Source organism: Alexandromys fortis, unplaced genomic scaffold (genome assembly GCF_014885135.2).
Source record: "Alexandromys fortis isolate MF-2015 unplaced genomic scaffold, M_Fortis_MF-2015_v1.1 scaffold_167, whole genome shotgun sequence".
Classification (NCBI taxonomy): Eukaryota; Metazoa; Chordata; class Mammalia; order Rodentia; family Cricetidae; genus Alexandromys; species Alexandromys fortis.
This window is the reverse complement of record NW_026068050.1, coordinates 2704516-2731565: the sequence shown is the minus strand read 5'-3', so window position 1 is coordinate 2731565 and position 27050 is coordinate 2704516. Positions and strand designations below refer to the sequence as shown.

General features: G+C 47.6%; 1 protein-coding gene across 1 annotated transcript in view; it reads left to right on the top strand.

Annotated features, from left to right (window-relative positions):
• Gldn (gliomedin) overlaps positions 1–25061 on the top strand; it is a 51103-nt gene extending 26042 nt beyond the window's left edge. Inside the window, exons 3-10 of the mRNA XM_050119496.1 lie at positions 2404–2421; positions 2629–2736; positions 11305–11451; positions 12835–12954; positions 14065–14148; positions 14481–14606; positions 15749–15899; positions 19973–25061. Coding sequence (XP_049975453.1) covers positions 2404–2421; positions 2629–2736; positions 11305–11451; positions 12835–12954; positions 14065–14148; positions 14481–14606; positions 15749–15899; positions 19973–20453 — 1235 coding nt within the window. The 3' untranslated portion in view covers positions 20454–25061. The remainder of the gene's footprint in view (positions 1–2403; positions 2422–2628; positions 2737–11304; positions 11452–12834; positions 12955–14064; positions 14149–14480; positions 14607–15748; positions 15900–19972) is intronic.
• Positions 25062–27050: the final 1989 nt, after the last annotated feature.

The following is a 27050-nucleotide window of genomic DNA, read 5'->3' as shown; positions in this document are numbered from 1 at the left end:
GGGAGGCAGTGGCGGAGAAGAGACAGAAATCTTTAATAAATAAATAAAAAAAAGAAAAAAGAAAAAATGAAACAAAAAAAGAATATGTTTGATTAAAAAAAAAAGAACAATGGCACTGGTTTTTGATCCTACTGCACGTACTGGCTTTGTGGGAGCCTAGGCAGTTTGGATGCTCACCTTACTAGACCTGGATGGAGGTGGGTGGTCCTTGGACTTCCCACAGGGCAGGGACCCTGATTGATCTTTGGGCTGACGAGGGAGGGGGACATTTTTGGGGGAGGGAGAGGGAAATGGGAGGCAGTGGCGGAGAAGAGACAGAAATCTTCAGTAAATAAATAAATAAATTAAAAAAAAAACAAAAACATTAAGCAAGTAATAAAGAGAGAGGACTGACAACATTCAAGGAAGTGGCTACTGCAGGTGGTGGGGAACGTGCAAAGGGGCCCTTATAAGCACTAGTTGTAACAGTTCTTCAGCTGTCTGATAGATAGCTATTTCTTTTATTATTCCACAAACTTTATATAAATAATGTAACCTTTTAAATAAACAAATTGGTTCATGATAGATTTGTTTGTTTTTCTTTAGTCAGAGTAGCCCTATGTTACCCTGGTTGACTTGGAACTATCTATGTAGACTAGACTGGCCTTGAACTTACCGAGCTCCGAACTCTGCTTGCTTCTATCTCTGAAGTGCTGGGATGAAAGGCATATATGGTCACACCTGACACCGTGACACTAAATTTGTTCTGTAAAATCAGAACAATAATACATACAATATTTAATAAATAAATATTTAATATTTAAAAAAAAAAGTTCTGAGGCCGTTGTGAAAGGTATTGTTTCCCTGCAGATCTCTGCGATTTGAAAGCTGTTCTCAGACACCGATTCTGCCAAGAATTCTATGTCCCTGACTCTATTTGTCAATGTTCTAGGATCCGTTTATCTAAGATACTCCCACCTCCTTCCAATTGGACATGGAAACTTCCTTATTCCAAGGAAACACTTTTTGAATTTCTAGTTTTTTTCTGCAACCCAGCAGTTCCATTTAGCCACAGCTTTGCCCGGCTTTCATCTCAAAGGTCCCTCCGTATTTTCTCCCCTCTCAGTCTCTGTCTCTAGTTCAGTTTGCCCAGTTGTGTTCATCCTCCAGCCGCAACGAGCACCTCAGACCTACACTGATGTCCCAGCAACACACTCTGCTTAAGGACCCACCTCTCAGAGTCTCTACATCCTGTTTTGACACTCAAGTGCTTCTACCTGCCCAGCCTACCCACTGCCTTGTTCAACCATGTCTCTACCCACATAAGCACGGCCAATTCGTTTATTCTTTCTTCCATCCTGAACATTAGTGTCTCCCATTTCTGGACTTTGGCTTCTGTCTGTCTGTCCCCTGCATGAAATGTCAGGCCAATGTATGCTAACTCCTCAGTCCCATTGTTCCCTCAGGACCATAGCCCAAAGATTACCTTCTTGGGAGTGTTTCCTAGACTTTAGTGTGCCCAGAAACTTCTCCAGTAACCCAGGGATTATTTCTTTACTGAGTCTTCATATTGCCCTGTAATTTCAAAGGATCTACCATCCTCATATAGACTATGAATACAGCAGATCGCAGAATTGATATTTCTTAGTGGAGTTTTGTGTGCATGATAAATGTTTAGAAATGCTTGCCTTCTGAATGGTCAAAAGCTCACATCAGGAATCGTTTTGCATGATCTAGAGAAACACAAGACACTCAGTCCTCTCATGTTCCAGCCTTACCCAAGTGCTCAGTCTATAAGCCGACAATAAGACATGCCTATTTCTGGAAGTAGAGTCATTGCTCGGTATGTAAATGATTCGTCCAAGCCGCTTAGGGCCTTGGATCATTTCACACTAAAGAAGGTATTTGTCACCTGACCTGAGCGCTCAGACTTTCTCAGGCTATTTCATGCAACAAAATCCAACTCCACAAGGCCAGCGTGTGCTTGGGTTACTCCTCGGTGGCCCAGAGGAGACAAGATGGCTGGGGGAGCTCTTGGAAGTTCTGCTCTGAAGTGACAGACCCTCCATGTGCTGGCACCTCCTCTGCGCCAGGGCTGCACAGGGCCATCGTGCTTCTATTGATCCCGAAATAACTAGCTTGACCTCTTCTAAGATAATTGATGTATGAATCTGTAATGAAACCAGCTCAAAAGTTATTCTAGGTCTATTGAAATGGAAGCAAATGGCTTGATTAGCAAATGAGTCTTCGCTGAGTTGTTTGTAAGGCCCTTTGGGAGAAGCACAATAAGCCGTAAATAAACGATGTGGGATTGTTTCTTAGCAGGTACTTATGATATTTTAAGGAGGGCAGGACTTTTGTCGTTCTGGGGTTCTTCCTACCTCATGTGACTTGTCATCTAAATTCCTTTTTTTTCTGCTGTAGGACCACCTGGCCCACCAGGTAAGTACCCATTTTGTATTTTCTTAGTTCAAGGGAAGCTATGGGTGGCTGGAGCCCCAGGATCCAAGGACCACAAGTGGTGGAGGGGAGGAGTCGGGCAGCATCCTACCCATGTTCCCATCCTTTCCTGTGGGCTGTCTCAGTGGCTAGTGGAAATCACATCACCTGCAGTGAAGCTGTTCTTAACTGTTCCTGTTCTTTGCACAGGACCTCCGGGAGTTGGTGGGTTACCAGGACACAATGGATCAGATGGACAGCCTGGTCTCCAGGGACCAAAAGGAGAAAAAGGAGCAAATGGGAAGAGAGGAAAAATGGGTAACTGGGCAGTTCTGCCAACCGATTGTTTTGTGTCTTGTCCCTGTGACTGTGTTGAGGTGGGCAGCACTGGGAAGTACCGCGCACAGAGGTGACAGGGCGCGTCATTCTCGGCATGGGGCACGGATGCACTCCCACCCGGAAGCTGTCATGTTGAGATGTCAGGAGTCTTCTTTGTGGACCAAACGTTTATGTCAGAACAGAGGACAGCTCCTTGGGGACTGACTTCTCTTTCTGCAGCTGGAGATGTGTGAGAGCAGGCCTTGGCTTCACCCCCACCCCCACCCATGCTCACGCCCACGTTCCTTCAAGGCTCCCCCTCTGCTCTGCTTCTATGGCCACTTCCTTCCCAGCTGCCCGCTGTGTTTGGTAAACCACCAAGGGACTAATGTCGGCCTTTGCGGAGGATTTCCCTGCCTAGAAAAACAGCTCCCACTGCTTGAGGAGAGAGACGACACTCAGGTCTCCCAAGGCTGGCTCCTAACTTAGGGCCCTCTCTCAAAGAAGCTTGCAGAGGAATTCTATTGTACAGAGGCCCTTCCTCTGGGCTGCTGTGTGCAAGCACAGTAAAGGCCCTAGCCACACCAGGTCTGTCATGCTCACAGGGAAGCCTGAGCTGCTGTGGGGCCTTAAGGAGGCCTGGTCAGGGTGAGATAGGCTCTGAAGACCTCTCAGGCCATCGTGGGGGCTGTGGAAACGGACAAGACCTACATGTGGCACTGTGGGGACTCACAGACACTACAGGGTTTTTTTTTTACGTTAGATAAGGCAACTAGTATAAAAGGCAGAGAGAGGTGAATCTTAGCCAGAGACTGTACCGGGTCCCATATGTGCAACTTTTTAGCTCCATAACCCTAGACAGGTCCTGGGCTTCTTTCAAATCAGCTCCTCACCCCAGCACCTCTGTCAAACAGCTCCCCACCAGCACCTGTGACAGACAGCTCCCCCTCCCAGCAGCTCTGACAGACAGCTCCCCCTCCCAGCACCTCTGAAAGCTTCCCCCACTCCAACATCTCTGGCAGCTCCCCCAACTCCAGCACCTCTGACAGACAGCTCCCTGACTCCAGCACCTCTGGCAGCCCCCCAGCACCTCTGACAGCCCCCCCAGCACCTCTGACAGCCCCCCAGCACCTCTGGCAGCCCCCCCTCTCCAGCACCTCTGGCAGCCCCCCTCTTCAGCACCTCTGGAAGCCCCCCCCAGCACCTCTGACTACCCCATCAGCTGTCTAAGTGAGAGCAGTGGAGAGGGGAGGAGAACTGTTGAGCTCCTCTGCCCCTTGGCAAGCCCACCTGCTTGCCTTTCCAGGGGCAGCCATGCAGATGACAATGGGCACACAGCACCCGAGTCTACTCAGACTTCACCCGGCCAGCAATTACCATGGGAATTACAGAGCAGAAGAGTAATTACAACTCCCAGTGCTCGTTGGCACAGAATAGCGATGTGCAACCATTTGGTGTATCCTGGGAAGAACTTACGGCGAAGGCTAGAAAATTAATATTCCAGGGGCAGGCTTGGGGTGGGGAGTACCATGTTGGAAGTGGATGTGGGGTAGAGAAGGAGAACTTTCTGAAAGGTCTAGGACAGAGCCCTGAGCGTGAGGACACGTGATTAAGTAGCCATGTCCTCATGAAACCACGAGAAGGACAGGAAATTTCGTTCACCTATGGAAAGCATACTTATGTGGCAGGTGCTAGTCTAGACATTGGTCCAGAAGGGACGGAGCTGCTTAGCCTTTGGAGAGACAAAAGCAGTCCCTTCCTCTCTCTGAATGTTCACTGAAACACACTGACCAGAACACCTGACAGAAGAAAGGCATCAATATATTCACATGCAGGGAGTCGTGGCTCAGTCCCCTCCAGAAACCTGTATACGCCCCTTTTCCTATAGGGAAGTATTGTCAGTGATGACTACGGAGAATGATTGGCTCTGAGACGGAAATCAGCCTGCATTGATAATGATGCTATGTGGAGTGTGAATGAACCCAGTGGACAGCCATGATCTTATAAGGAGAGACTGGTCCTTAATCTTTTCAGAGATAGATAACCTACACCAGCCCCCAGTCAGGTGCGGGAGGGCAACGAAGTCTTTTCTGATGCCATCTGGTCTTCATGCAGATGCTAGGGACTTCAGAAACCCTCTCCTTAAGTGTGAGTGGGTGGAGGACTCTTGATTCTAAGCCTGAGCTAAAATTCAGTGTTAATTCATACCAGAGGAGCTCGTTCTCCGAGCTGCAGCACCTCCGTGAAGCTGCCATGGGGACTGGGAGAGGTGGGAACCAGTGTGCTCAAGCATATACTGTTCTAGCTAGAGAAAGATCGAGGCCCTGGGGACAGAGATCACTGACTGGTTGCTCAGTTCTGAGCCAGCTGGGGTTTGAGAGCAAGGGAGACATTGTCTAGGTCACCTGGAAACAGATCCTGAGACCTTCCTTCTTCAACCTTTCCCCGAGTTGGAGGCGGCTTCAGGAGAAGAGAATGGTAGGGCTGCAGGGGGTCCGGCTGTGTCTGGAGAGCAGTGAGAAACCCCTGAGGGGTCTCAGGGATCGGATCTACCTTTCCAAATACCATGTTGGCCGCTCCCCAGAGAACACTGTGGCACCAACTCAGGAGTGAGAGGGGCCGAGGCAGGGATAGAGGAGGATGAAGAAAAAGTGATGGGATGCAATAATGTTTGAGGGTGACTTCAGCGGCGCTGATGAAGTATAGAAAGACTACCTTCAAAGGTAAGACCTCAGTGGCCATTCCTCCAGCCAAGCCCTGCCCACCACACTCCCATGATGCCATCCTGTGCTGACTACATCAGTGTGCCAAACCACTGTGACAGCAGAACCCTTGTGGTCCAATCATGGCTCTGTGTGAGGGAGGCGGAGTGGAGCAAGCGTTAACACACAAGCCTCTTGTGGATGCTTCGTGTCTAAGCCATAGTAGCTGCAGAGAAAAACCGACATGGTGAAGCAGAGCTTAAGACTTTAATCCGAGTGTTTCCAGAAAAGTCAACATCCCTCATAGCTTTCAACCTCAGAAACAAGAACAAAACTGGGCTTGGAGCCCGGAGGCTTGGTGTGGGCCCTGGCTGCACACTGACCAGTTGTGAGCCCTTGAGCAGGCTGCACGATCACTGCCTTCCAGTTTCCCTAGTGATCCTGTTAATCTCTCAGTGCTTTAGGGAAGGCGAGTTAGTATATATGAAGTGTTAGGGCCGGCCGGACACATAGCAAATTCTGTCTTAGTATTAGCCAGCATCATTTCTTTTTTTTTCCTTTTCGTTAAGACACGGTCACTGGGCTAGAGAGACGCTCTTCCGGAGGTCCTGAGTTCAATTCCCAGCAACGGCATGGTGGCTCACAACCATCTGTAATGAGATCTGGCGCCCTCTTCTGGTCTTTAGGTATACATGCAGGCCGAACACATAACATAAATAAATCTTTTTTAAAACCCCAAAAAGACAAGGTCTCTAGCTCAGACTAGTCTCAACCTTCTTAAGTAGTTGAGGATGACCTTGAATTCCTGATCCCCTGCCTCTATCCCAGGAAATGGAACTGCAGAGATGAGTCACCAAGCATGCTTAATGTATTGCTGGAGGTTGAACCCGGCCGGGGCTTTGTGCATGCCCAGCAAACACCCTACCAACTGAGCTACATTCCCAACAGGCTAGTATTTTAGCTAAAAAAAAAATCCTCCCTTCATTCTGTCATAACCATGTAATTTATAATTTATTCAAAACCAAGTAACTTATCATTTATTTATAGCATATATTTTATAACATTTAAAAACAATATCTATATTTAAACTATATATACTATTAATATGCTTTTAATTGACATATATAATTGTAATTATATTATGGAGATGTAGTGTGACATTTCAGTACATCGAAACAAGATGTGATAGGCAGATCAGAGCAAATTGTCATACTAATTATAGCACAACACACACCTTCCTGAAAGCAGAATTAGGGTTTCAAAGGCAGTCTCAGCCACACAGTGAGTTCAAGAACAGCCTGGACTACATGTGACCCTGTCTCAAACAGACTACACAATTTCTTTATATTGGGAATATCCCAAGCCGTCTCTGTTAGCTGTTTTTAAGAACTCAATGCGCCCCATCAACTATTGGTGCCCTGTTTTGTTTCTGTAGGGTAGCTGTTCCTCTGTCCATTTCCCTCTACACAGATCAAAATCCCTTTCCTGGGCCCCCACCCTGTCTAGGTTTGGCAAACACTGTTCTACGTCCTGCTCCTTTGGGATCAACCTTACCTCCACATATAAGTGAGAGCCTGTTGTGTTGGTTCTCTGCCTAATTTATTCTCCCTTCTGTGCTGTCCTGACCAAAGGGAAGCTGGGTGGATGTTTCCTGCATGAGGCTGGAAACTCTGTCTTAGCTTTGGAGTTGGGAATGAGAGACCTGACTGTCGGTTATGGTACCTGCATCTTCCATGAAGTCTGGCATCCCAGGGCCTCAGAACCGAGAGTTTGCTTTCTTTCCATCTGCCTCATGTTTTCTCTCTTTTAAGACTTAGTGATGGTGTCTTCTCTAAAAATCAAATCTTCATTTTAAGAAAACCAAAAATATTGCTCTCCTTTTAATGCACGGCTTGAGATTGGGTTTTGCCCCCTCTGCTTTGCCTTAGTTAGTGACAGATGGTACTGCCCAAAATAAATTGTCCTCCCTCACCCCCTGATGTGAAGACAGTGAAACTGACCCCAGCCTGACGTCATCACAAGCTTTGTGGCACTGTTTCGAGTGGGCAACCCCAGAAGAAAACAGAAGAGCCGTTTCTCCCTCCGGCATTAGGCAGGGATAATCTGACCCTTCTTCTCTATCAGATTGTAACTCAGAATCAGTGAGGAGTCACGGGACAAGTGATACCAGGCTGTGGGTCATTCCACGTTACAGTGTCCCTGTGCATGGTGGGCAGCTCTGACCTAACCTGCATCAGGGTAGAAGATGTTGTACTCACAGTGAATGACGGTTGGGCGGTGCCAATGGGTGGCCAAGGTGACTTACCGACAGAGGATGCTCTGTCCATATGATAGTTATTTTAAAAAGCGGGCGAGATGGTGTATCCCTGTAACCCCGGCTGGAGAGTGGCAGGGGCAGGCAGACGGCTCCTTCCCTGGAGCTTGCCAGCCAGCTAACCCAGACTAAACAGCAAGCTCCAAGTTCAGTAAAGAGACCGTATCTCAAAAATATGATGGGGCCAATGATATGGTTCAGCAGTAAAGTGCTTTCTGTATACATCTGATGACCAGAGTTCAACTCCCAGGACCCTCGTGGGGGAGGAAAGAACTGATTGCTACAAGTTGTCCTCTGACCTCCACATGTGCACACCCCACCCCCCACACAACCAATCTTCTGTTTTCTTTCTGTTTTTTTGAGACAGGGTCTCTCTGCATAGTCATGACTGGCCTGGAGCTCACTATGTAGGCCAGGCTGGCTCCAAATGCACAAGAGAGTTGCCAGCTTCTGCTTTCTCAGTGCTAGGCTTGAAGGCGTGGGCCATCATACACAGCTTTATTATTATTATTATCACAAACAATATGGTGAATAGTGATGGAAGATAAATGATATCGATATCTGTCCTTCAAATAATGTGTGTGCACGAACACAAACACACACACACACACACACACACACACACGGCAAAGACAGATTGCTTGTAGACAAAACATTCACCACTGTCTTTTACCAAATGCTGAAAAATGGCCATGCACACCTCAGCTAGGAGGCAAAAATGCACCGTCAAGCAAAGGCTCTGATAGCTCTAAATACCGCCTCTGTCAAGGCTACATTACAAAAGGAACACTTTCCTAGTATCCATATGGCCTTTTTGAGAAAAGAAATGAAAGACGTGTAAGGGAGAGCTGGGATAAAGGAAAGGAAATCAGAGGGCAGTGCAGGCACACTCTCAAGTTAGAATAAAGGGCTGGAAAGCCAAGGTATGAGCATCTCACACCATTTCCCCGAGTGCTGCTCAATGTGGGCTGCACAGTCTTTAGAAGGTGTCAGGAGCACTTGGCGCTTCATGCAGGCGGAACTCTATAGCAACCACCCCGTCTTTTGTCTCCTTTACATAATATGCCAAACTGCTCATTTAGAATACTGACAAAGGGATGCCTTCTCACGCAGAGGGCCCAGATAAGGACTTTTGTCACTTTTCAGCCAGAAGTCCCAGTGTCCCCTGAGCAGAAATGACCCAAAGCCATGAGCTCCCAGTACTGCTGTGAAGATTGACTCCTGATTCATGACTCCCTGCTCGACAATAGTGTTGAGCTTCTGACTGTAGGTGCAGAGTAGGCAGAGCGCGTAGGTACTGGCGAGGGACACCTGTCCCTCTTTACTGTGTCCCCTCCATGATAGCTGGGATTCCCATGTTTCATTTAGACTGCCGTTGTTTTCTGAGACAGGATCACAGGGAGCCCAGGTTTGCCTTAGATTCTCTAGGTAACCACTATGATGGATTGCAACGTGGTTGGCATAGGTAGAATGTTTCAGATAAGGGCTGGAGATGTGACTCAGTTGGTCGAGCACTCGTCTAGCAAGGACAAAGCCCTGGGTTAGCCTGCAGCCTCGCATAAACCAGCTGTGATGTGCACATGGGGAATCTGAAAGGGAGGCAGAGGATTGGTGTGTGTCTGAGGCCAGCCTGGGCTATCTAGTGAGATCTAAGAACAAAACAAACAAGCTAGAGGCAAGACTTCGCCATCCCAGCGAGTGACTAAATAGGAGTTAGTCAAATAAATGGGACTTAGGGAGAAGGGTGGGTGGGCGGTTACTTTGATGGGACCTACAGAAGGGGCAAGGAACTGGCAAGTAATTCTAGCAGACAGAAGAGTCCACGTCACCCTGGTTACAGACACTGAGAGGAAGGATGTGCTCACACTAACAGGTGTGCCTGGCTCTTCCCTGATGCCTTCAACCTCCCTTTGAGTAACACTGCTATCAAGCCATATCTTCAGGGGATGCTTACCAAGTGAACAATTGTTTCTTGAGATAAGAAGTCTTCTATCCAGTCAATTCTTGGTGAACTCCCCTTCCTCTCTCAGAACCCCAGGATACTTGTGTACTTATGACTTCAAACCACTCTTTTAAAAAGACTCCTTGAAATGTTCTACATAAACAATCAGGCCAGTTTCAAATTAAGATAGGTTTAATGTCCACCCCAATCAGTGAGCCTTGTGTCTCTTTTTCTCTGGAAGATCAAGCTTTCTGCCTCCAGAGGAACATTAGATAAAGAGGCGGCACGTGACTAACTTTGCCTTGTTCTGGATATTAATGTACGTAGCCTTTCACCTGAAACAATGATGCCAACATTTCTCACAGACTCTTGCAGAATGAGGAAGTTCCTTTTTATTCCTAGTTTGAGGAGGATATCTTTGAGACTATGCTGAATACCATCAATGCCTTTTGGCGCGCTTTGAGATACGCCTTTCCTTGTTTGTCACTACACTGAACTACATTTACTGAACGACTAGAGTTCTGGAGTCTGTGGCATCGAGCAGTTAACTTCAGAACACATTTAGAGTAACTTGGAATGTGCTCATTTAGTTTGGACTACAAATTAACATTTAGAAAAGTTCCCTGAACACTGAATTCTAGTTTGTTGACCGGGCATTGGGTGGAGCCTTGAAAACGTCTTAGCTTAGTGGTGGAACTAGACTATTCCCAGGAAAGGCGGCTGTGGACGCACGCACGGGGAAAACAATAACAGCAAAACAAGCCTGGATGGGCCACGTTGATTCCCAGTCGATATTAACCTTCCCGCCTTGACCTTACTCCCATCCCGCCTTGACCTTACTCCCATCCCACCTTGACCTTACTCTCCATGTTTTCTGATTGTCTCTTCTTGTTGCAACCAAACAGCTGACAGAAGCAACCTAAAGAGCCAAAAGTTTACTCTGGCTGGCAGTTGGAGGTTACAGCCATCATGGCAGGGAAGTAACAGCAAGAGGAGGCAGCTGGTCATCCGCCCTCCCGTGTGAGCTTAGCATCCCTTACTGCCACCACTTCAACTTTGCTAAGCCGTGGTGATGGCCCAGCCCACCACTCATTCTGCTGTAAGAAATAAAGAGCGTAGATAGCAGCGGCTGTGCCGATCCATGGTCCTCCTAATGACACGTTCACCTTCTGTGGGGACGGTGCCTTACTCAAACCATCATTGCCTCCTCTCTAAAATGCTCTGAAAGTTGTCTCCCAGAGCCACTGGGAAGTACCATCCCATAATGAGTGTGGAGCAGCATCGCTGGAAGGGTGGTGAAGGATTGCATGGTTTGTTTACAAAACTGCTCTACAGCCAGCCAGGTGGTGGCGCACGCCTTTAATCCCAGCACTTGGGAGGCAGAGGCAGGCTGATCTCTGTGAGTTCGAGACCAACCTGGTATACAAGAGCTAGTTCCAGGACAGGCTCCAAAAACCACAGAGACACAGAGAAACCCTGTCTCGAAAAAGCAAAAAAAAAAAAAAAAAAAACAAACAAAAAAAAAAAAAACTGCTCTACAAAAGCACAATCATTACAAAGAGGGAACCAGAACTGTGTGCATGAGTTAGTGTGTCATTTTTCCTCCACAGGGTCACCTGGAGCCACGGGAAACCCAGGGGAAAAGGGAGAGAAGGGAGATGCTGGTGAACTGGGCTCTCCTGGAAATGAGGGCCCGCCAGGGCAGAAAGGTGACAAGGGAGACAAGGGAGATGTGTCCAACGATGTGCTTCTGACAGGTAGGTTCTCTGACGCCAGGGCACAGAGACCCGCCCTGTGCAACCCAGACACCAGGGTGCAGAGACCTGCCCTGTCCAACCCAGACACCAGGGCGCAGAGACCCGCCCTGTGCAACCCAGACACCAGGGCACAGTGACCCGCCCTGTGCAACCCCGACACCAGGGAACAGAAACCAGCCATGTCCAATCCAGACACTAGAGCACAGAGACCTGCCCTGTCCAACCCAGACACCAAGGTGCAGAGACTTGCCCTTGTCCAACCCAGACACTAGAGCGCAGAGACCCGCCCTGTCCAATCCATGGACCACTCTGGTAGCTTTGATCTTCTCTGGCCTTCTGCTCTGTAGCGAGTTCCAAAATTCTTTCTTTCCTGATTTGTTTGAAATAAGGCCTTCTGTCTCCCAGGCTAGCCTGGAGCTCATGGTGTAGCAGAGATTGACCTTGCCCTGTGCTCCTGCTCCACCTTCTGAGTGTCGGGACTACAGTGTACTGTGATGCTCAGCACAGCATTCTGTATTTTCTAAGTTGTGTACCTTTGTCCATTCGGACAAGTCTGAGTCTGGTACCTAGCATGAGTAATTTAACTCATTATCCTGATCAATAGGGTTTATAGGGTCCTGCCTGAAATCCCAGCATGGGGAGGCAGAGGTAGCGGGTAACTTCAAGTCTGACTGCGTGGTAAGACCAAGGCCACAACATGAGCAGAGGCAGTCTGACTAACTTGTGGCTGTTCCACTATACTCTGAGGTGTTTCTCCTACCTGACGACTGTCGAGTGCAAGGGTTTCAGGTGCCCAGAGACCAGTCTCCTCACTTGCATTCTCATAGGCTCTAGGATTAGATGGTGATCAATTTCCTTAGGAGATGAGGGTGTAGCTCAGTAATAAAGTGTTTACCTGGCTTGCAAGCGGCCCTGGGTCAAATTCCCCAGCACAAGAAGAATGGGAAGGACAGGAGGAAAGGGGAGCAAGGGAAAGGAGAGAGGTGAGGGATAAACAGAGGAAGAAGAGGAAGAGGAGAGGAAGAAAAAAAAAAGCGTTCCTTCAGGATTCGAAGCAGCCAGAACTGGGGTCCCCTCGCCCAGCACTAACAGAGGTCAGGTCTGCTGAGAGACACTGCAGCCGGGACCTTGCCCTAGTTACTTGTGACCTTAAATTAACCACCACTTCCTAGCAAAATTCTCCGGAGAGGATCCCTACACTTCCTCACAGAGGGACTTGGCACAGATCCTGCACAGAATGGACCCCCAGGACCTACCCTAGCAGCCGTCCCTGGGAAGGGGCGCACACAGGGGCACTCCGGAGCTGCTTTCTTCTCTTTCCCTAATGGGAAACTGTCTCTGTGGAAAACATTTTATCGGTTTCTCACCCCCTCTTCTCTCCAGGTGCCAAAGGTGACCAAGGCCCGCCTGGCCCACCTGGACCCCCAGGGCCTCCGGGCCCACCTGGGAGCAGAAAATCCAAAGGCCCCCGGCAGCCAAACATGTTCAACAGCCAGTGTTCAGGTACCGCGCTCTGCCCCCAAGGAGCCCACTCCTTACGCTGATGACACCTCTCCAGACTTTGTGACCAAATTTGGAAAGAGGGAGATTTTGCCCTAAATGAGATCCCTCCCACAATATGCTCACAGGGAAGTCTGAATCCGTGCCCCTGGGCACGAGGACCATGACAGGCCAGCGTCCGTGTCCCAGGCAGGAGGACCGTGACAGGCCAGCGCTGAACCTCTCAGCTCTCCCCTCACGGCTCCCCCTGTACTTTTCCATTTCTCCTCCCCTCACCCCAACTGCAGCAGAATTTTATCTGGTTTGTTTTTTAATTCCTGTTGCAACTGAAGAACACAGTGTCACTAGGTCACCTGAGGGCATCTCGAGGGATCAGCTGTTAAGTGTAGCAACAAATTCCCGGGAGGGGAGAGAGAAACACGGGGAGATAGTGGAGCGGTCAGTTCGGCTAAACCTGGCAGAGAATGGTTATTGCATTTCCATCAGGACCAGTCCTGTGTGTGCTGGGGGAGGTGAGCCCAGGGCCCCACAGCTACCGTGTCTAAGCTACATCTGCGGTCCTCCGCCGCCACTTAGCAGCAGATGATGTGGCCAGCCTCAGTGCTATGGACTTAGTTCTTCTGAATCCCTTGACTGTCCTAGGGTTTGTTATCCTTGTATCTGGCTTACAGACAGAAAACAGACACCCAAGGAACTACCTGCACCAGCTCAGTTTAAAAGTTCCCTAGAAACGAAGGGTCATAATAATGGAAAATATTTCAACTGTGGATTTAGAATTTAAGTGGTTACCCAGAATGCCTTGCCTGTCTTAAACCACGAGGGACAACGTGAGCTTCCATTTCTGCAGCAGGTGTGAAGGAGGACCCTCACCTGGGATTCTCTCCGACTTTCTCCAGACAACTGCATTGTTTGCAATAGTGTTCTTTCTAGATGTTTCCAGGGAACAAACCCAGCTATCAGAGTGAAGCACTGTCGGGTAGCATATGGCTGGGGATTGCTAAAAAGCAAGCAAACCGAGAAACATGGCAGAAAGGTTATAATGGATATATTCCGGTCTTATAGATATAAGCCCATATAACCCCATAGCATCTGTTTTGACCATTTCCATTTTAGGTGAGACGTGTGCCATACCAAATGATGACACCTTGGTGGGGAAAGTTGATGAGAAAGTAAATGAGCGCCATTCTCCACAAACAGGTACACACCCTGGGCATCCTGGGCTCCCTGGGCACTCTGGGCATCCTAGATTCCCTGGGCATCCTGGGCTCCCTGGGTACTCTAGACTCCCTGGGCATCCTGGGCTCCCTGGGCTCCTTGGGTACCCTAGACTCCCTGGGCATCCTGGGCACCCTGGGCTCCCTGGGTACCCTGGGCTGAGCTAGGCCTCAGTGCCAGTGTGCTTCACCAGCCTGCACAGGCCCGAGATTTAATTCCCTGCACCGCACACAAAACTTGTTTGGAAATTCACAACTGTATGCCTTACTTGTCATAACTGTCAGGCAAGTTATAACTTGGTTTTCTTCTAACAGAATCCATGATCACCTCCATTGGAAACCCAACCCAAGTACTAAAAGTGAGAGAGACCTTTGGGACTTGGATAAGAGAGTCTGCTAACAAGAGTGATGAGCGTATCTGGGTAACAGAACATTTTTCAGGTACCTCCCTCCAGAAACGGCCCATCCAGTGCTGTGATCCTATCCACTGCCTGTCTTCCTTCAGGTCTGAGGTCCCCACTAGTATGGGAATAAGGCCCTTTATCTTAGAAAGTACAACTAAACAGGAAGAACACTTTCCTATTTGGGATGTGTTGGTTGCAAGCTTTGTAGTTCAGTCCTAGGGACCTGACGGCTGCCTCATAAGCTATGCAGTTTTAACACGCTAGCCCAAAGGAAGTAAACAAAATGACAGGTTTTATCAACCAAATCATAATGAGGAAGTGATATGAGAGACAATTATGCCACACAAGTACTAACCATTCTGGACACATACACACATACACACACACATACCAAATGACACACACATATACATATATATGTGTGTATGTATGTATGTATGTATGTATGTATGTATGTATGTATGTATATGTATAGTGAAGGTTTGGCTCTGCACTCTTATCTTCAAGCAAGCTTTATTTGTTAGATCACAAGCAAAACATCACCACAAACCATCTGGCTCTAAGATCTGGTGTGTTCAGGGTGATGTAGCCTTAGATAGAAAACACAAATTCTGTGTGCCCCGCCGTTGTTTTGAGTGGGATACCATCCTGTGAGAGTATTTTTGGCCATATTTCTCACATTTGTTGGACAGAGCCCAGGGAAGAGGGAAAAGAGCCATCTCACAGCCTCTGCATGTCTGAACCATCCCTGTGTCTGAACTCTCCCTGTGTCTGAGGTTAGGCCCAGCCATACTATCCCAGAGGCTATGATTGAAGTGACCAGTGGTGGTAACAGTGGCCTCATCCCAGAAGGGTCTGAGGGTACACATATTTTACCATCACTAACTGATCAGAGCAACAACAACTTTCATCTACCAAGCTGAGAGTTTGGGGCTCAAAGGAAAAGAAAAATGGTGTAGAGGAGTAGCCATGGTCTTGGCGGGTAGCCAGGGGGTGGGTGGCAACAAGCCATGGCTGTCCCAAGTGTGTGTTCCTGGGATAGGTTTGTGCTGCCCAGTTTTATACATAGTATAGAGTAGGGTAGGTGGGAGAGGACTCGGGTTCTCTTAGCAGCCTGCCTTTTCATGGGCAGGGCCGTGGTCGCTGATGGGTAACAGCCTCCCCTCTCCCCTCCTGCAGGAATCATGGTGAAGGAGTTCAAAGACCTGCAAGCTCTTCTCAACAGCAGTTTCGCGCTCATCCACCTCCCGCATTACTTCCACGGCTGCGGGCATGCGGTTTTCAACAACTCTCTCTACTACCACAAAGGGGGCTCCAACACCATAGTGAGGTGAGTCAGCCGGACCACGGCGCCCTGGCTGTGTCTCGGCGCGGTGAGTCGTACTGTGCCCATTGTGTGTTGTCTTCTGCGGTTGTTTAGATGTTGTCTTCTGTGGTTGTTTAGATGTTGTGTGTTGTCATCTGTGGTTGTTTAGATGTTGTGTGTTGTCATCTGTGGTTGTTTAGATGTTGTGTATTGTCTTCTGCAGTTGTTTAGACATGCCTAGGTGGGTCAATCAGGGTTTGTCCCCCAAGGGAATGGCAGAATATGGCAAAGGAACCCCACGTCCTGGTCCCTGCCTGGGGTCTGCCTTTCTTGCTGATGTGGACCCATGAGAAGATGAGAAGCAGGGAGGAGGAGACATGGAGTGTGGCATCTCATATTCTTTGAGATAGGAAGCAAACAGAGTAGAGCCCTCCTGGCACAAAGGGCCATTCTCTGACGTGGGGGAGGGGCTCACTTATTTCTCCTTTCTCCTGAGACAAGCTATGCTGTTAAAATTCTTTCCCTGGGAAAGACATAAACAACATCCATCCCTCCGCCTGAAGTCGCAGTGACAAACAGAAGTATGATCCCACCATGTTCAGTCTGGGGAACCAATGAGCTCTTAGGCTTACTTACAGAGCAATGGGAGAGGGGCCACCAGCAGGAACACGGGTGACCTTAAAGCAGCCACGCTGGAAAGTCTACACGCAGCATGGGTGATGGCTGCCTCTTTCCCCCAGTCCTTCCCCACCGGAATACTCCAGCCCCTTCCCAAGACCCCCAAGGCCACATGCAATTAGGGCAGAACTGCACACAACTGGTTGGGAGGAGTGGCCGGATAATCAAGTGAGGAACCCGTGATCCCCACTCCCACCCCCATGAGAATACTCAGGTGAGGGACCCACGACCCTCCCCAACCCCCTTCTATGAGGGAAGGTCAGCAGCCATTGAGCCCAGCTACAAGCAGGCTCAGACAGTTTGGTGTGAAGGACAGCAGACAGCAAATGCCCCTCCTTTCCTCACGCTCCTCTCCCCCTCTCCCATCATCTCCTTCTCCACTCATCTCTGTCACCCTTCTGGGACAAACTCTCCAGTACTGGTGGAAGGGAATTCACTCCCTGCTCTGCTTCTCCATCACTCAGGATGTCTGATTAGCCTGCAGCCCCTGTTGCCACATTACCATGGCTACCAGGCCACAGTTGGTGTGGGGGACTTCTGGGGTGGAAAAGTCCCAGAATGAGAAACGAACTCTTTTAAAAATGGGGTTTGGGGGTTTTATCTTTGAGGTATGGGGTCAAACCCAGGGTTTCACACATACTAGAAATGGTCTTTACCAGAGACCTGGAGCCCCTCCCTTCTTTTTCAGTTTTATTTTTATTGTGAGAAAGCCTTTTCTTTGGGGGAAATGTAAAGAATACTCACCCCCCTCCTTCCAGAGCACTAGCAGGCATAAGTGTGGTTCCACTAAAGTCTACCTTGGGGAACCAGTGAATTTATTGGGCATGCTTTTAAAGCTTGGGTGACCCCCAAACAGCCCCACCACCAGCCTGTCTCACCCCAGCACTGATGATGCCCTTCCCCCAGTTTCACAGATTGAGTCCCCTCCCCACTGCAGTGAGGAGCACTCCCCACAAGGCCACGTGCAACTGAGGAGGAATTACAGACAAATGGCCAGAATCTCAGGCGAGGATTCAACAACCCTTCCAATCCCCAGTGACCTAGCAAGCAGTCAACAAAGCCAGTAGCAGAGTCTGCGGTTATGCAGACAACAGTTGCTATGCTCAGAGCACAGCAGTCTAAAGCAGTCTTGCCAAGTTGCCCAGACTGCTCTTAAATTCTCTGTGAGGGCCAGGAAGGCCTTGAACTTACTGTTATACACCCTAGAGAAAGTTACACACCACTACAAGTACAAGGTCCTTTATTTAGGCCTGTGACCAAGAACTGACTCCTCCTATAAAGAATTCTCTTCCCTAAGCAAGGGTTTATAAAGAAACTCCCACAGCTGAGCGATGGTGGCACATGCCTTTAATCCCAGCACTTGGGATGCAGAGGCAGGCAGATCTCTTTGCGTTCTAGGCCAGTTTGGTCTACAGAGCAAGTTCCAGGACAGGCTCCAAAGCTACAGAGAAACCCTGTTCCCAAAAACCAAACAAACCAAAACAAACAAGAAAGAAAGAAAGAAAGAAAGAAAGAAAGAAAGAAAGAAAGAAAGAAAGAAAGAAAGAAAGGAAGGAAGGAAGGAAGGAAGGAAGGAAGGAAGGAAGAAAGAAAGAAAGAGAAACCCGGCAACTTGATCATACTAGGGGTGGAGAGAGGGTCAGTTTCAGAAGGTTCAGTTCGGTTGATAAAATGATTTATGTCGTAAAACAAGGGACCTCCTGAAGACACATGAGAATGTCCTGCTCAGTAAAATGTACCCAGCCAGTGTTGTGCCCAAATCTGCAAAGTCACCCAAAAGCCAACAAGGAGACAGAGTCTCGTATGTAAAAGCAAAGAGCTTTTATTTTATGCAAGTTTGCAAACTTGGTCTCTCTGCATGTCCAACGTATTGGAATAAACAGAGAGCCCCGAACTCAGAGTTGCGTTTTTATAGTAGTAAAGGTGGGGGTGAGGGGTTTCTGAGGTTCAGGACCCCTGAGTGGCTGACATTTGTCTAGGGGTGTCCTGGTGAGTGTGTGCTGGCAGGTGATCCTACCTACAGCGGTTGGAACATTAGGCATTTCCTTTGGGTGGTCTGTTTTTGGGTGGTGCTCAGGTAATCTTAGTTTATGGTCCTTCCTGCAACCAGGCACTGCTTCAGGCTAAATTACTGAGACTCAGGTCTCCAAAAGAGTCCTAACTCTGGCAAGTGATAATGTTGGAATTAAAGAACTTCCTTTGGGTGATCTGTTCATATTTAGCTTACCATGGCAGGCTCCTACACCCAGCAGGGGCTGGGGAGAAGTGAGGTAAAAGGCAAGATGGAGTTAGCTAAAACTAAGACAAAAGGACACTCTGGGCATTTCATTTAACAATCCTTCCAAGTATTTGAGATTGTAGTCTTGTACTACCACCAGGCTTGGGTGAGCTGACTGCGCAGGGAACCTATCACCAGCCTTGACTTACATCAAGCCACAAGCCTAGAGCTGAGGGAGGGGCAGGACTGAGTCAAAGCAGGTTTCGGTGGGGCAGACACCTCCCCCACCCACGCAGGCTGGAGAGCTGCACAGAATTCCAGCACTAGGGAGCTGGCCCTGCTGAGCCCTGCCCAAGTGCTTGCTCTTTTCAGGCCACCTGCCGACTTAATTCAGATTTTCTAGTCTGTTTCTGTTTGTCGTTTTTTCCCCCTAAATCACAGTCACACAGCCTTTGCCTTCTGCGGTCTGCTGCTCAATAGCGCCCTCTGGTGTTTTCTTTTAACCTAATCTCTTACATAGCCTTACTCCCAGATTTAGGTACTGCTTGAATCATAATGGACTTTTTGATAGTGTTCAGGTTTGAAGTCTGAGAAATCAGACCCCCGAAGCTAAGGAACATGGAATTCCATGCTGTGGTTGTATTTGTCAGCCCCTACCAGACAAGAAAATTGCCTTCATAGCCTATGCTGCATTCTCTTCTCAGCTGGTTACTTTTCTATTAAGTTCTCTTAAATTCTTAAACACACACACACAGCATGGAATATACAGAAAGCATGGGACTTTTAAAACTCAAATTTAGGAGCTAGAGATGTATCTCAGTTGAAAGAGTGTCTGAGGCTCTGGCTTTGATCTCCAGCACTGCAGGTACTACCGGTAATCCTAACATTTGGCAGGTGGGGTGGGCAGGTTAGGTGTTCAAGGTCATCCTCAGCTACACCATTAATTTGAGGACGGGTCTTAACACCACACTGCTGTCTCACTTTGCTCCTGGTAGCACAGGCTAGTCACTGGCCTTCACGTCTTTGCTGCCCAGAGCACTGAAGGACAAGTAGAAGTTGCCTGGAACATTTTGGCAACAGAACACCAGGCCTTCGTCCAGCCCTGCTAACTCGGTCCATCTTTATAAGGAGCCTAACAAACTGCCTGTGTCCACAGACATGGTTACCCCACTCTGATCCATTCTTTAAAAACATGTTTCAGATTTGAATTTGGCAAAGAGACACCCCAAACGCTGAAGCTTGAAAATGCTTTGTATTTCGATCGAAAATACCTCTTTGCAAATTCCAAGACTTACTTCAACATAGCTGTGGACGAGAAAGGCGTCTGGATTATCTACGCTTCGAGTGTGGATGGCTCAAGCATCCTTGTGGCCCAGCTGGACGAGCAGACGTTCTCTGTGTTACAGCACATCAACACCACGTACCCCAAATCCAAGGCCGGCAATGCCTTCATAGCCCGAGGGATCCTCTACGTCACAGACACCAAAGATATGAGGGTCACATTCGCCTTCGATCTGCTGGGAGGAAAACAGATCGATGCGAACTTTGATTTCAGAAGGTCTCCATCTGTCCTTGCCATGTTATCATACAACATGAGGGATCAGCACTTATACACATGGGAAGACGGTCATCTGATGCTTTATCCTGTGCGGTTTCCGTCGGCAGCGTCAAGTCAACGATAGGCTGCTGCCTGTTTCTTCCTTACACGCCACGTGTCTGCTAGGGCTTCCTCCAGTCCAAGAAAGCTTGTCTGTAAAGGATGTCCAGGCACCCGGAGCTTAGCCCATGCCACAGGCACTTGTGCAATCAGCGAGTCCCCTTTAAACCGGGTTGCTTAGATAGCTACAGATAGGAAGTGGAAACGGCTTAGACCTTGTGATTCAGCAAGCTGACTCTCCTCCTTGGGCCTTCGTTTCCTCATTGGTAATATGAAACATCTGAGTATGTTGATAACAATGTCCTCTACCTGCCCGAAATTCTGGGATTCTTGGCTGGTTAGAGGTTAGACTGCCTTCTGGTTGGATCTTCCCCTCCCCCACCCCCTTACATGTAAACAAGTTTATCTGCAGCTTGAGGGATGAACTCATTTGACATCTAGAGAAAGCACACTGGCTCCTAAGGCTTCTAAGGCAACTCTGTTTTCCATATTGTTCTTTTTCTCTGAATGTGCACCTGCCACCACAGAATGGTCATTGTTTCCGGCTCCTAAGTATAAATCCAAGGTTAGTAAGAACCATGAATAGCTGCAGGCTCAGGTCTCTACATGAAACCGCGCCCAGCCATTTCTAAGTGCCAGTCAACTTCTGAACAGTCTCTTTGTTGCTGGGGAGCGTAAACACGGCATCCTCAGCTCACGGCCGCTTCTGAAAGGCTATGGGACTGCTACCAGAGTATTAAACACTAAGAAGGCAATAATCTGGTTAGAACCTTGGAAACAGATGGTTTTTCAGAGGAGAGACACTGTCTGCAGTTACTCCCTACAATGAGGGCAGACGACGGGCTCAGAGGCCAGAGCCAGCGCATCTCCCGTTCCTGTAAGTGGCGTCACATTCCTGCACCTAAGAATCACACTGCAGCCCCTGACCGCAGGAAAGGACAGCAGTTGTGAAAACCCCCAAACATTATGCAACCCTTTACAGAAAGAAGGGGAAATGCCGACCTTTAATCTAGACACGAAGTGAAACAGGGTCCTGGAAGGGCTTACTCCCCAAGTCCCAGTCAGACGGAGAAGTGGTACTTTATGTGGTGGCATTTTATGTGGCTTGAGTTTTGGCAGAGGGGAAGCTAAGAACAGCTTCAGATGAAGTGAGCCTCCAGCCAGGGAGACATTCACTCCCTGATGGTTCTCAGGGTTTGAAAATGATCTAGTTTAATTGGCTTCTGCGAATTCTTAACCAAGCATGTTTTCTGCCAAGCCCGTCAGCCTGACACTGAGTTCCCCAGGCAGGGCCGTGGAGGTCAAGAGGGAGCTGGGACTTTCATCGCCCCTTGAAGACAGGAAGAGAAACTACAGAAACTGGCCAGGAGTGCCTGTCCCGCAATTTGTTCCAGTGTGTGTTCTGAAATATTCTCAGTGGCCCTGTGACCTGGTTTCATCTTTTTAATAGAGGCACTTTCAGACTCGGGGTGTGCACATTTAACTGTTTAAATGTTCCCGACCTCTGAAAACACCCGGGCAGCTGTGAGTGGTGCCCTTGTTGAGTTCTCAAGGTCATGGGTCCTGAAGCTTCTCCACGTCTCCACTTGCTTGCTTCTGCCAGTCGACAGCTTTCAAAGATATTCTCTAGGATTCAGTAAGGAGTTCTCCTGTTTTTTCAGTGTCTAATGAATGCTATTGGTCCTTCAAATATTCAAATATGTGGTACTGTTTCTGAGTACCGTAGACCTGGATATAAACAAAATTCCCTTACTATTACTTAATAGTGTTGCTGAGAATAGATACAATACTAATTGTACACATATCACAAGCAAAATGTTTAGTTATGAATAAGCTCACATAGTTTTGGTATCTGAACTATCATAGTCTTTTTGTTTGTTTTTAACAGGGTCTGTGTATGCCCAGGCTGATCTCAAACTCCTGAGGTCAAGTGATCTTCCTGTGTCAGCCTCCTGAGTGCTGAGACCACAAACAGTGCCTCTTAGTCTCTCTTGATTGTGGGTAAGGAATCATACACTCACTATTAGAGAAGCTCGTGCTGAGACTTTTGTTTGTTTCTTTTCAGGATTTTTTTTTTTTTGCTATGGTGCAGTAGGAATAGAATTAGTAAGGCTGACTGATATTTAGTGACAGTTTGTCTTTACAGAAGAAGACTTATGATTTTAATTTTTCTTGCAAACAGTACTTCATTCTATATCACTTAACACACACAAGCACACCCGCGCACACACCCGCACGCATGCACATACACACACACACTCACATGCACACACGCACACAGGTATTTCAGGCTCACTGCTAAAATAGGAAGCACAGCTTTGCGTTTTTAAGTCAAGATCTTTTTTAATCATCCCCACTGCCACTTGTAGCCAGAGTTGTTCTAAAAGCACTTTGCTTATCTCTGTATGAAATCAAATAATTCTTGAATTCTTCTCAAATCTAAAGCAGATACCATCCCGCTAGAAACCATACCTTCCGTCTCTAAAGGTAGGCCAGACCCTATATACCCCATCATTTTCTCTCAGCTGCTATCGGGTTCAGCTACGGTTGCACAGGCACCTCTGGCCTCGATGAATCATGAGGCAGAGGTGATGGGATGGGGGAGCGTTCTAGGCTGAATGTCTCGGATCAGTTCTGGCCTTGGGTTCCTCCAAAGTCTTTTGACTCTCAGAATCAAAAGGTGAAATGTCAAATGCGAAAGCACAATTCTTGAAACGTCAGCTGTCGCCTCCCCGTCCTCCTCAGCATGCTTGACCTTTGTCTGTCTGGTGTGGGGCTACCTGGAGGAGAAGTGAGGGACGGAATTCTTCAGCTCTCACCAGTGCTGTGGCCTTGTTTCTTGCATCATTCCCATCTGTAACCACAGATTCCAAATGACCAGCAAATAACAGCGGTAATTAGTAAAATAAAATTATCCTGAGCGTAACCACATCTAGAAACAGGTGCATTGCTGTTTTTACCTCTTGGTATATGTATGAAGCACAGCTCAGATCCACACTGAGGTAGAATTATGCTGGTGGTTTCTCTGTAGAGACTTTGCCGGTTCTGCCTGAACACTGGGCAACCATTACCGCAGACTGTTCCTGCTATAGGAAAACATGGAAAATGGACAACTAGGGACCAAACCTGTTCTCGTACGTTCTCTGTTGCTATGATATACACCTTGACCAAGTGCAACTTGGGGAGGTAAGGACTTATTTCAGTGTACACTGTAGTCCATCATATAAGGAAGCCAAGGCAAGAGCTAAGAAAGAGGATCATGGAGGAATCCCGTTTAATCCTTGTGTTCAGCCAGCTTTCTCCTACAGCTCAGGGCCGCAGGCAGAAGTGTGGCGCAGACAGTGGGCTGACCTTCTCAACCATCAATCCAAACAGTTCCTCACAGGTGTGACCGTATGCTAATGGGATGGAGGCGCTTCTTTAGTTGGGGTTCCCTCCTCCTAGATGTGTCAAGTTGACAACCAAGGTGAGACCCCACAGAACTGGGTACACAGAGATGAAAACACAGTGGAGATTTGATGGCATCAGCAGGGCAAAGTAACTAGATTTGTATGAGTTTGGACACGTTTCGATTCGTTGGAAAAAGACTAAGAGTATAACCTACTTTGTTGGCTAGTTTTATGTCAACTTGATACAGTGAGAGTCTTTTGGGAGGAAAGAACTCAATTAAGAAAATGCTGCCATAGATCCGGCTGTAGGTAAGCATGTAAGGCATTTCTTTAGTGATTGATGGGGTAGGGCCTGGCCCATGATGGGTGAGGTCACCCCTGGGCTGGTGGATCTGGGTTCTATAAGAAATAAGGCTGAGTAAAGCCATGGGAACAAGCCAGTAACCAGCATCCTCCAAGGCATCTGCATCAGTTCCTGCCTCCATTTCCTGCCCTGTTTGAGTTCCTGCCCTGACTTCTTCCAATCATAAACAGTGATGTGGAAGTTTAAGCCAAATAAAACCTTTCTCCCTGACTTGCTTTCTGGTCATGGTGTTTCATTGCAGCAATAAGAAACCCTAATTAGGAGTCTTACATTCCTTGATTATTCTATGTGGAATACTCTTAAAAACTGTACAATTCTTGAGAAATTATAATTGTTCTGTTCCTAAGGCAGAGGCACAGTGTCACTAATTTCTATGTGTTGGTTGGTTTGATTAAGAAGGTAACATTGTTAGTCCACCAAATAATAGTCCCTTAGTTATGCTGTGAATTTACACTAAGATTTTGTCAGCAGTTCCAGAAGCTGATGTCTATGGAGCTTCCTGGCGGCACTTCTGGCCCCAGCAGCTCAGTGTGCACTGCTTGTGAGCTTTGTAATGGAAATAGTACAAAACAGAGAAGCCGAAAAAAAGAAATAAGGTTCTTGTTTCCTTTAAGTGGGCTATTCAGACTTTGTGTGCCATTCAAATATCTTGTAGCTGCTGGAGGTGGGATTTAAAATAATGATGAGGGGATGGATCAGTGATTTAAGAGCAATGACTGTGGACCAGGTTCAACTCCCAGCACGCACAGAGCAGCACACAAGTGTCTGCAACTCCAGATCCAGATGATCCGACACCCTCGCACAGATGTACATGCAAGTGAAGCACCAATGCATACAAAACAATAATAAATTTTAAAAAATAAAATACTGACAAAATTTATCTTTCAGCGTTACTTCTTTCCTTCCTAATAAGCTCTTATGGTCAACCTTGATGGGTGAGGTTGTTTCAAATTAGTTTTTTTTTAACTTTTAAAAAAAGTGTGTGTGTGTGTGTATGTGTGTGTGTACGTGCATGCGTGTGTGTGTGTGTGTGTGTGCGTGCATGCGTGTGTGTGTGTGTGTGTGTGTGTGTGTGTGCAGGCCCCTGCCAAGTCCAGAAGAAAGTCTCCCATCCCCTTGGAGCTGGCGTTGCAGCCAGGTCTGAGCCTAAGGTCCTCTGCAGAGCAGATTAGACTCTTCACTAATAAGCGGTCTCTCCAGCCCTCAAACTTCAGCTCATAAGTATAAGTTGCCCTAGAAGTCTGAAACCTGTGACTAGCACTCTGGTTATGTCAGGACGCTAAGCTTGTTTGCCAAGGAACTGTGTTCCCAGTCACAGGATAGGGCCATTACAAGACACATACCCAACACCATCATTTTAATGTCCTGCAAAGTAACACACCAGAAGGCGACTAACACCCCAAGAGCAGCTCAGGTGCTAAAGTAGATGTTTGCCCAACTTTGTTACGGCCTCTACCTCACTCCATCACTGACAAAGGACATCTGGCTCTTGTCATTAGAAAGTGGGCATAGCTAACTTCGAACATGTCTGTGAAAGTCATTCCTTTCTGGATGTGGTGTTGCTTTTTGAGACAGCATAACCCACTGCAGGCTAGCCCAGCATTTACCACATTGCCCAGGCTGGCTTCAAATTCACAGCAGTCCTCCCACCTAGCCTTTTAAGTGACAAGATTACATCATGCCTAGCTAGGATCATGCCCATTCCTTTTTAGACCATATGTAGAGAGCTCCCTTCTCCCCAGGCAAAGAGCATTCCTCACCAAAGACATTTCACCAGGACGCAGTAATGCCAATAACTAATATTTAGGCATATGGACCATTGGCTGTAGCCCAGCAGTACCTATGACTCTAAAAGTTACCAGCTCCCAGGGGATACCCTTCTCCCTTTCAAAGTAACCACCACATGGCAGTCATCACCTATAAGCCAAAGTTTCTTCTAGGTGATCAGAGCCTCATGTAGAAGTGGCTTATATTTCTCTTCTGTGAAACATTCAGATCTTCAACACTGCAGCAGACAGAATCACTGCTTGATATGCTTCAGCAAACACCTTCTGTAGCAAGTATTAGAGTTTCTGTCAACTCAGCCTTCAGACATTGGCTTCTGCAGGAAGCAGCACAAACCTTACACCAAAGACATGCTTCCCCCTCCACTGAGTGCACAGACCTTACACCAAAGACATGCCTCCCCCTCCACTAACCGAGTGAACAGACCTTTCACCAAAGACAAGCCTCCCCTCCACTCACTGAGTGTAAAGGCCCAGGCATCTCAGCCCTCATTGGAATGGCTCTAAAAGGTCACCCACTGCCAAAGTTCCATGTGGGGGCCATATCATGGAATCTGCATCACTGACATGTCCTTGTCCCTTCTGCTCCCTAATGATTTCTGGAGGGCTACCCTCCACTTCAGACACCTTCTCTGCCATCTCAAGTCTGATTTGAGAGTTGCCACATAAAATGCAGCAGAGCAAAGTAAAATTTTACTTTCAGATCAAGAAAAACAAATTAGCTAAAGCATGCTCAGAAATTTCACTCACTATAACTGTACTAAAACTCTGTTGATTTAAACCAGGTGTGATGACTCGTGTCTTTAATCCCAACACTGAGGAGGCAAAGGCAGAGGCAGGTGGGTATCTGTGAGTTCCAGGACAGCCTGATCTACAAAGTGAGCTCTAGGCCAGCTAAGACTACATAGAGAAACCCTGTCTCTAAATAAATAAATAAATAAAAACTGTTTTAAAAAATCTTGATTTAAAAGTAAAATTTAGAAGCTTGGTCTTGAAAAAATATTTTAACTGTGAACGCTGTATTTACATCTGTTAAAGCCCACAAACTGGGTGTAGTCCCAGAAAGAAGCCATCCTTCTTGGTGG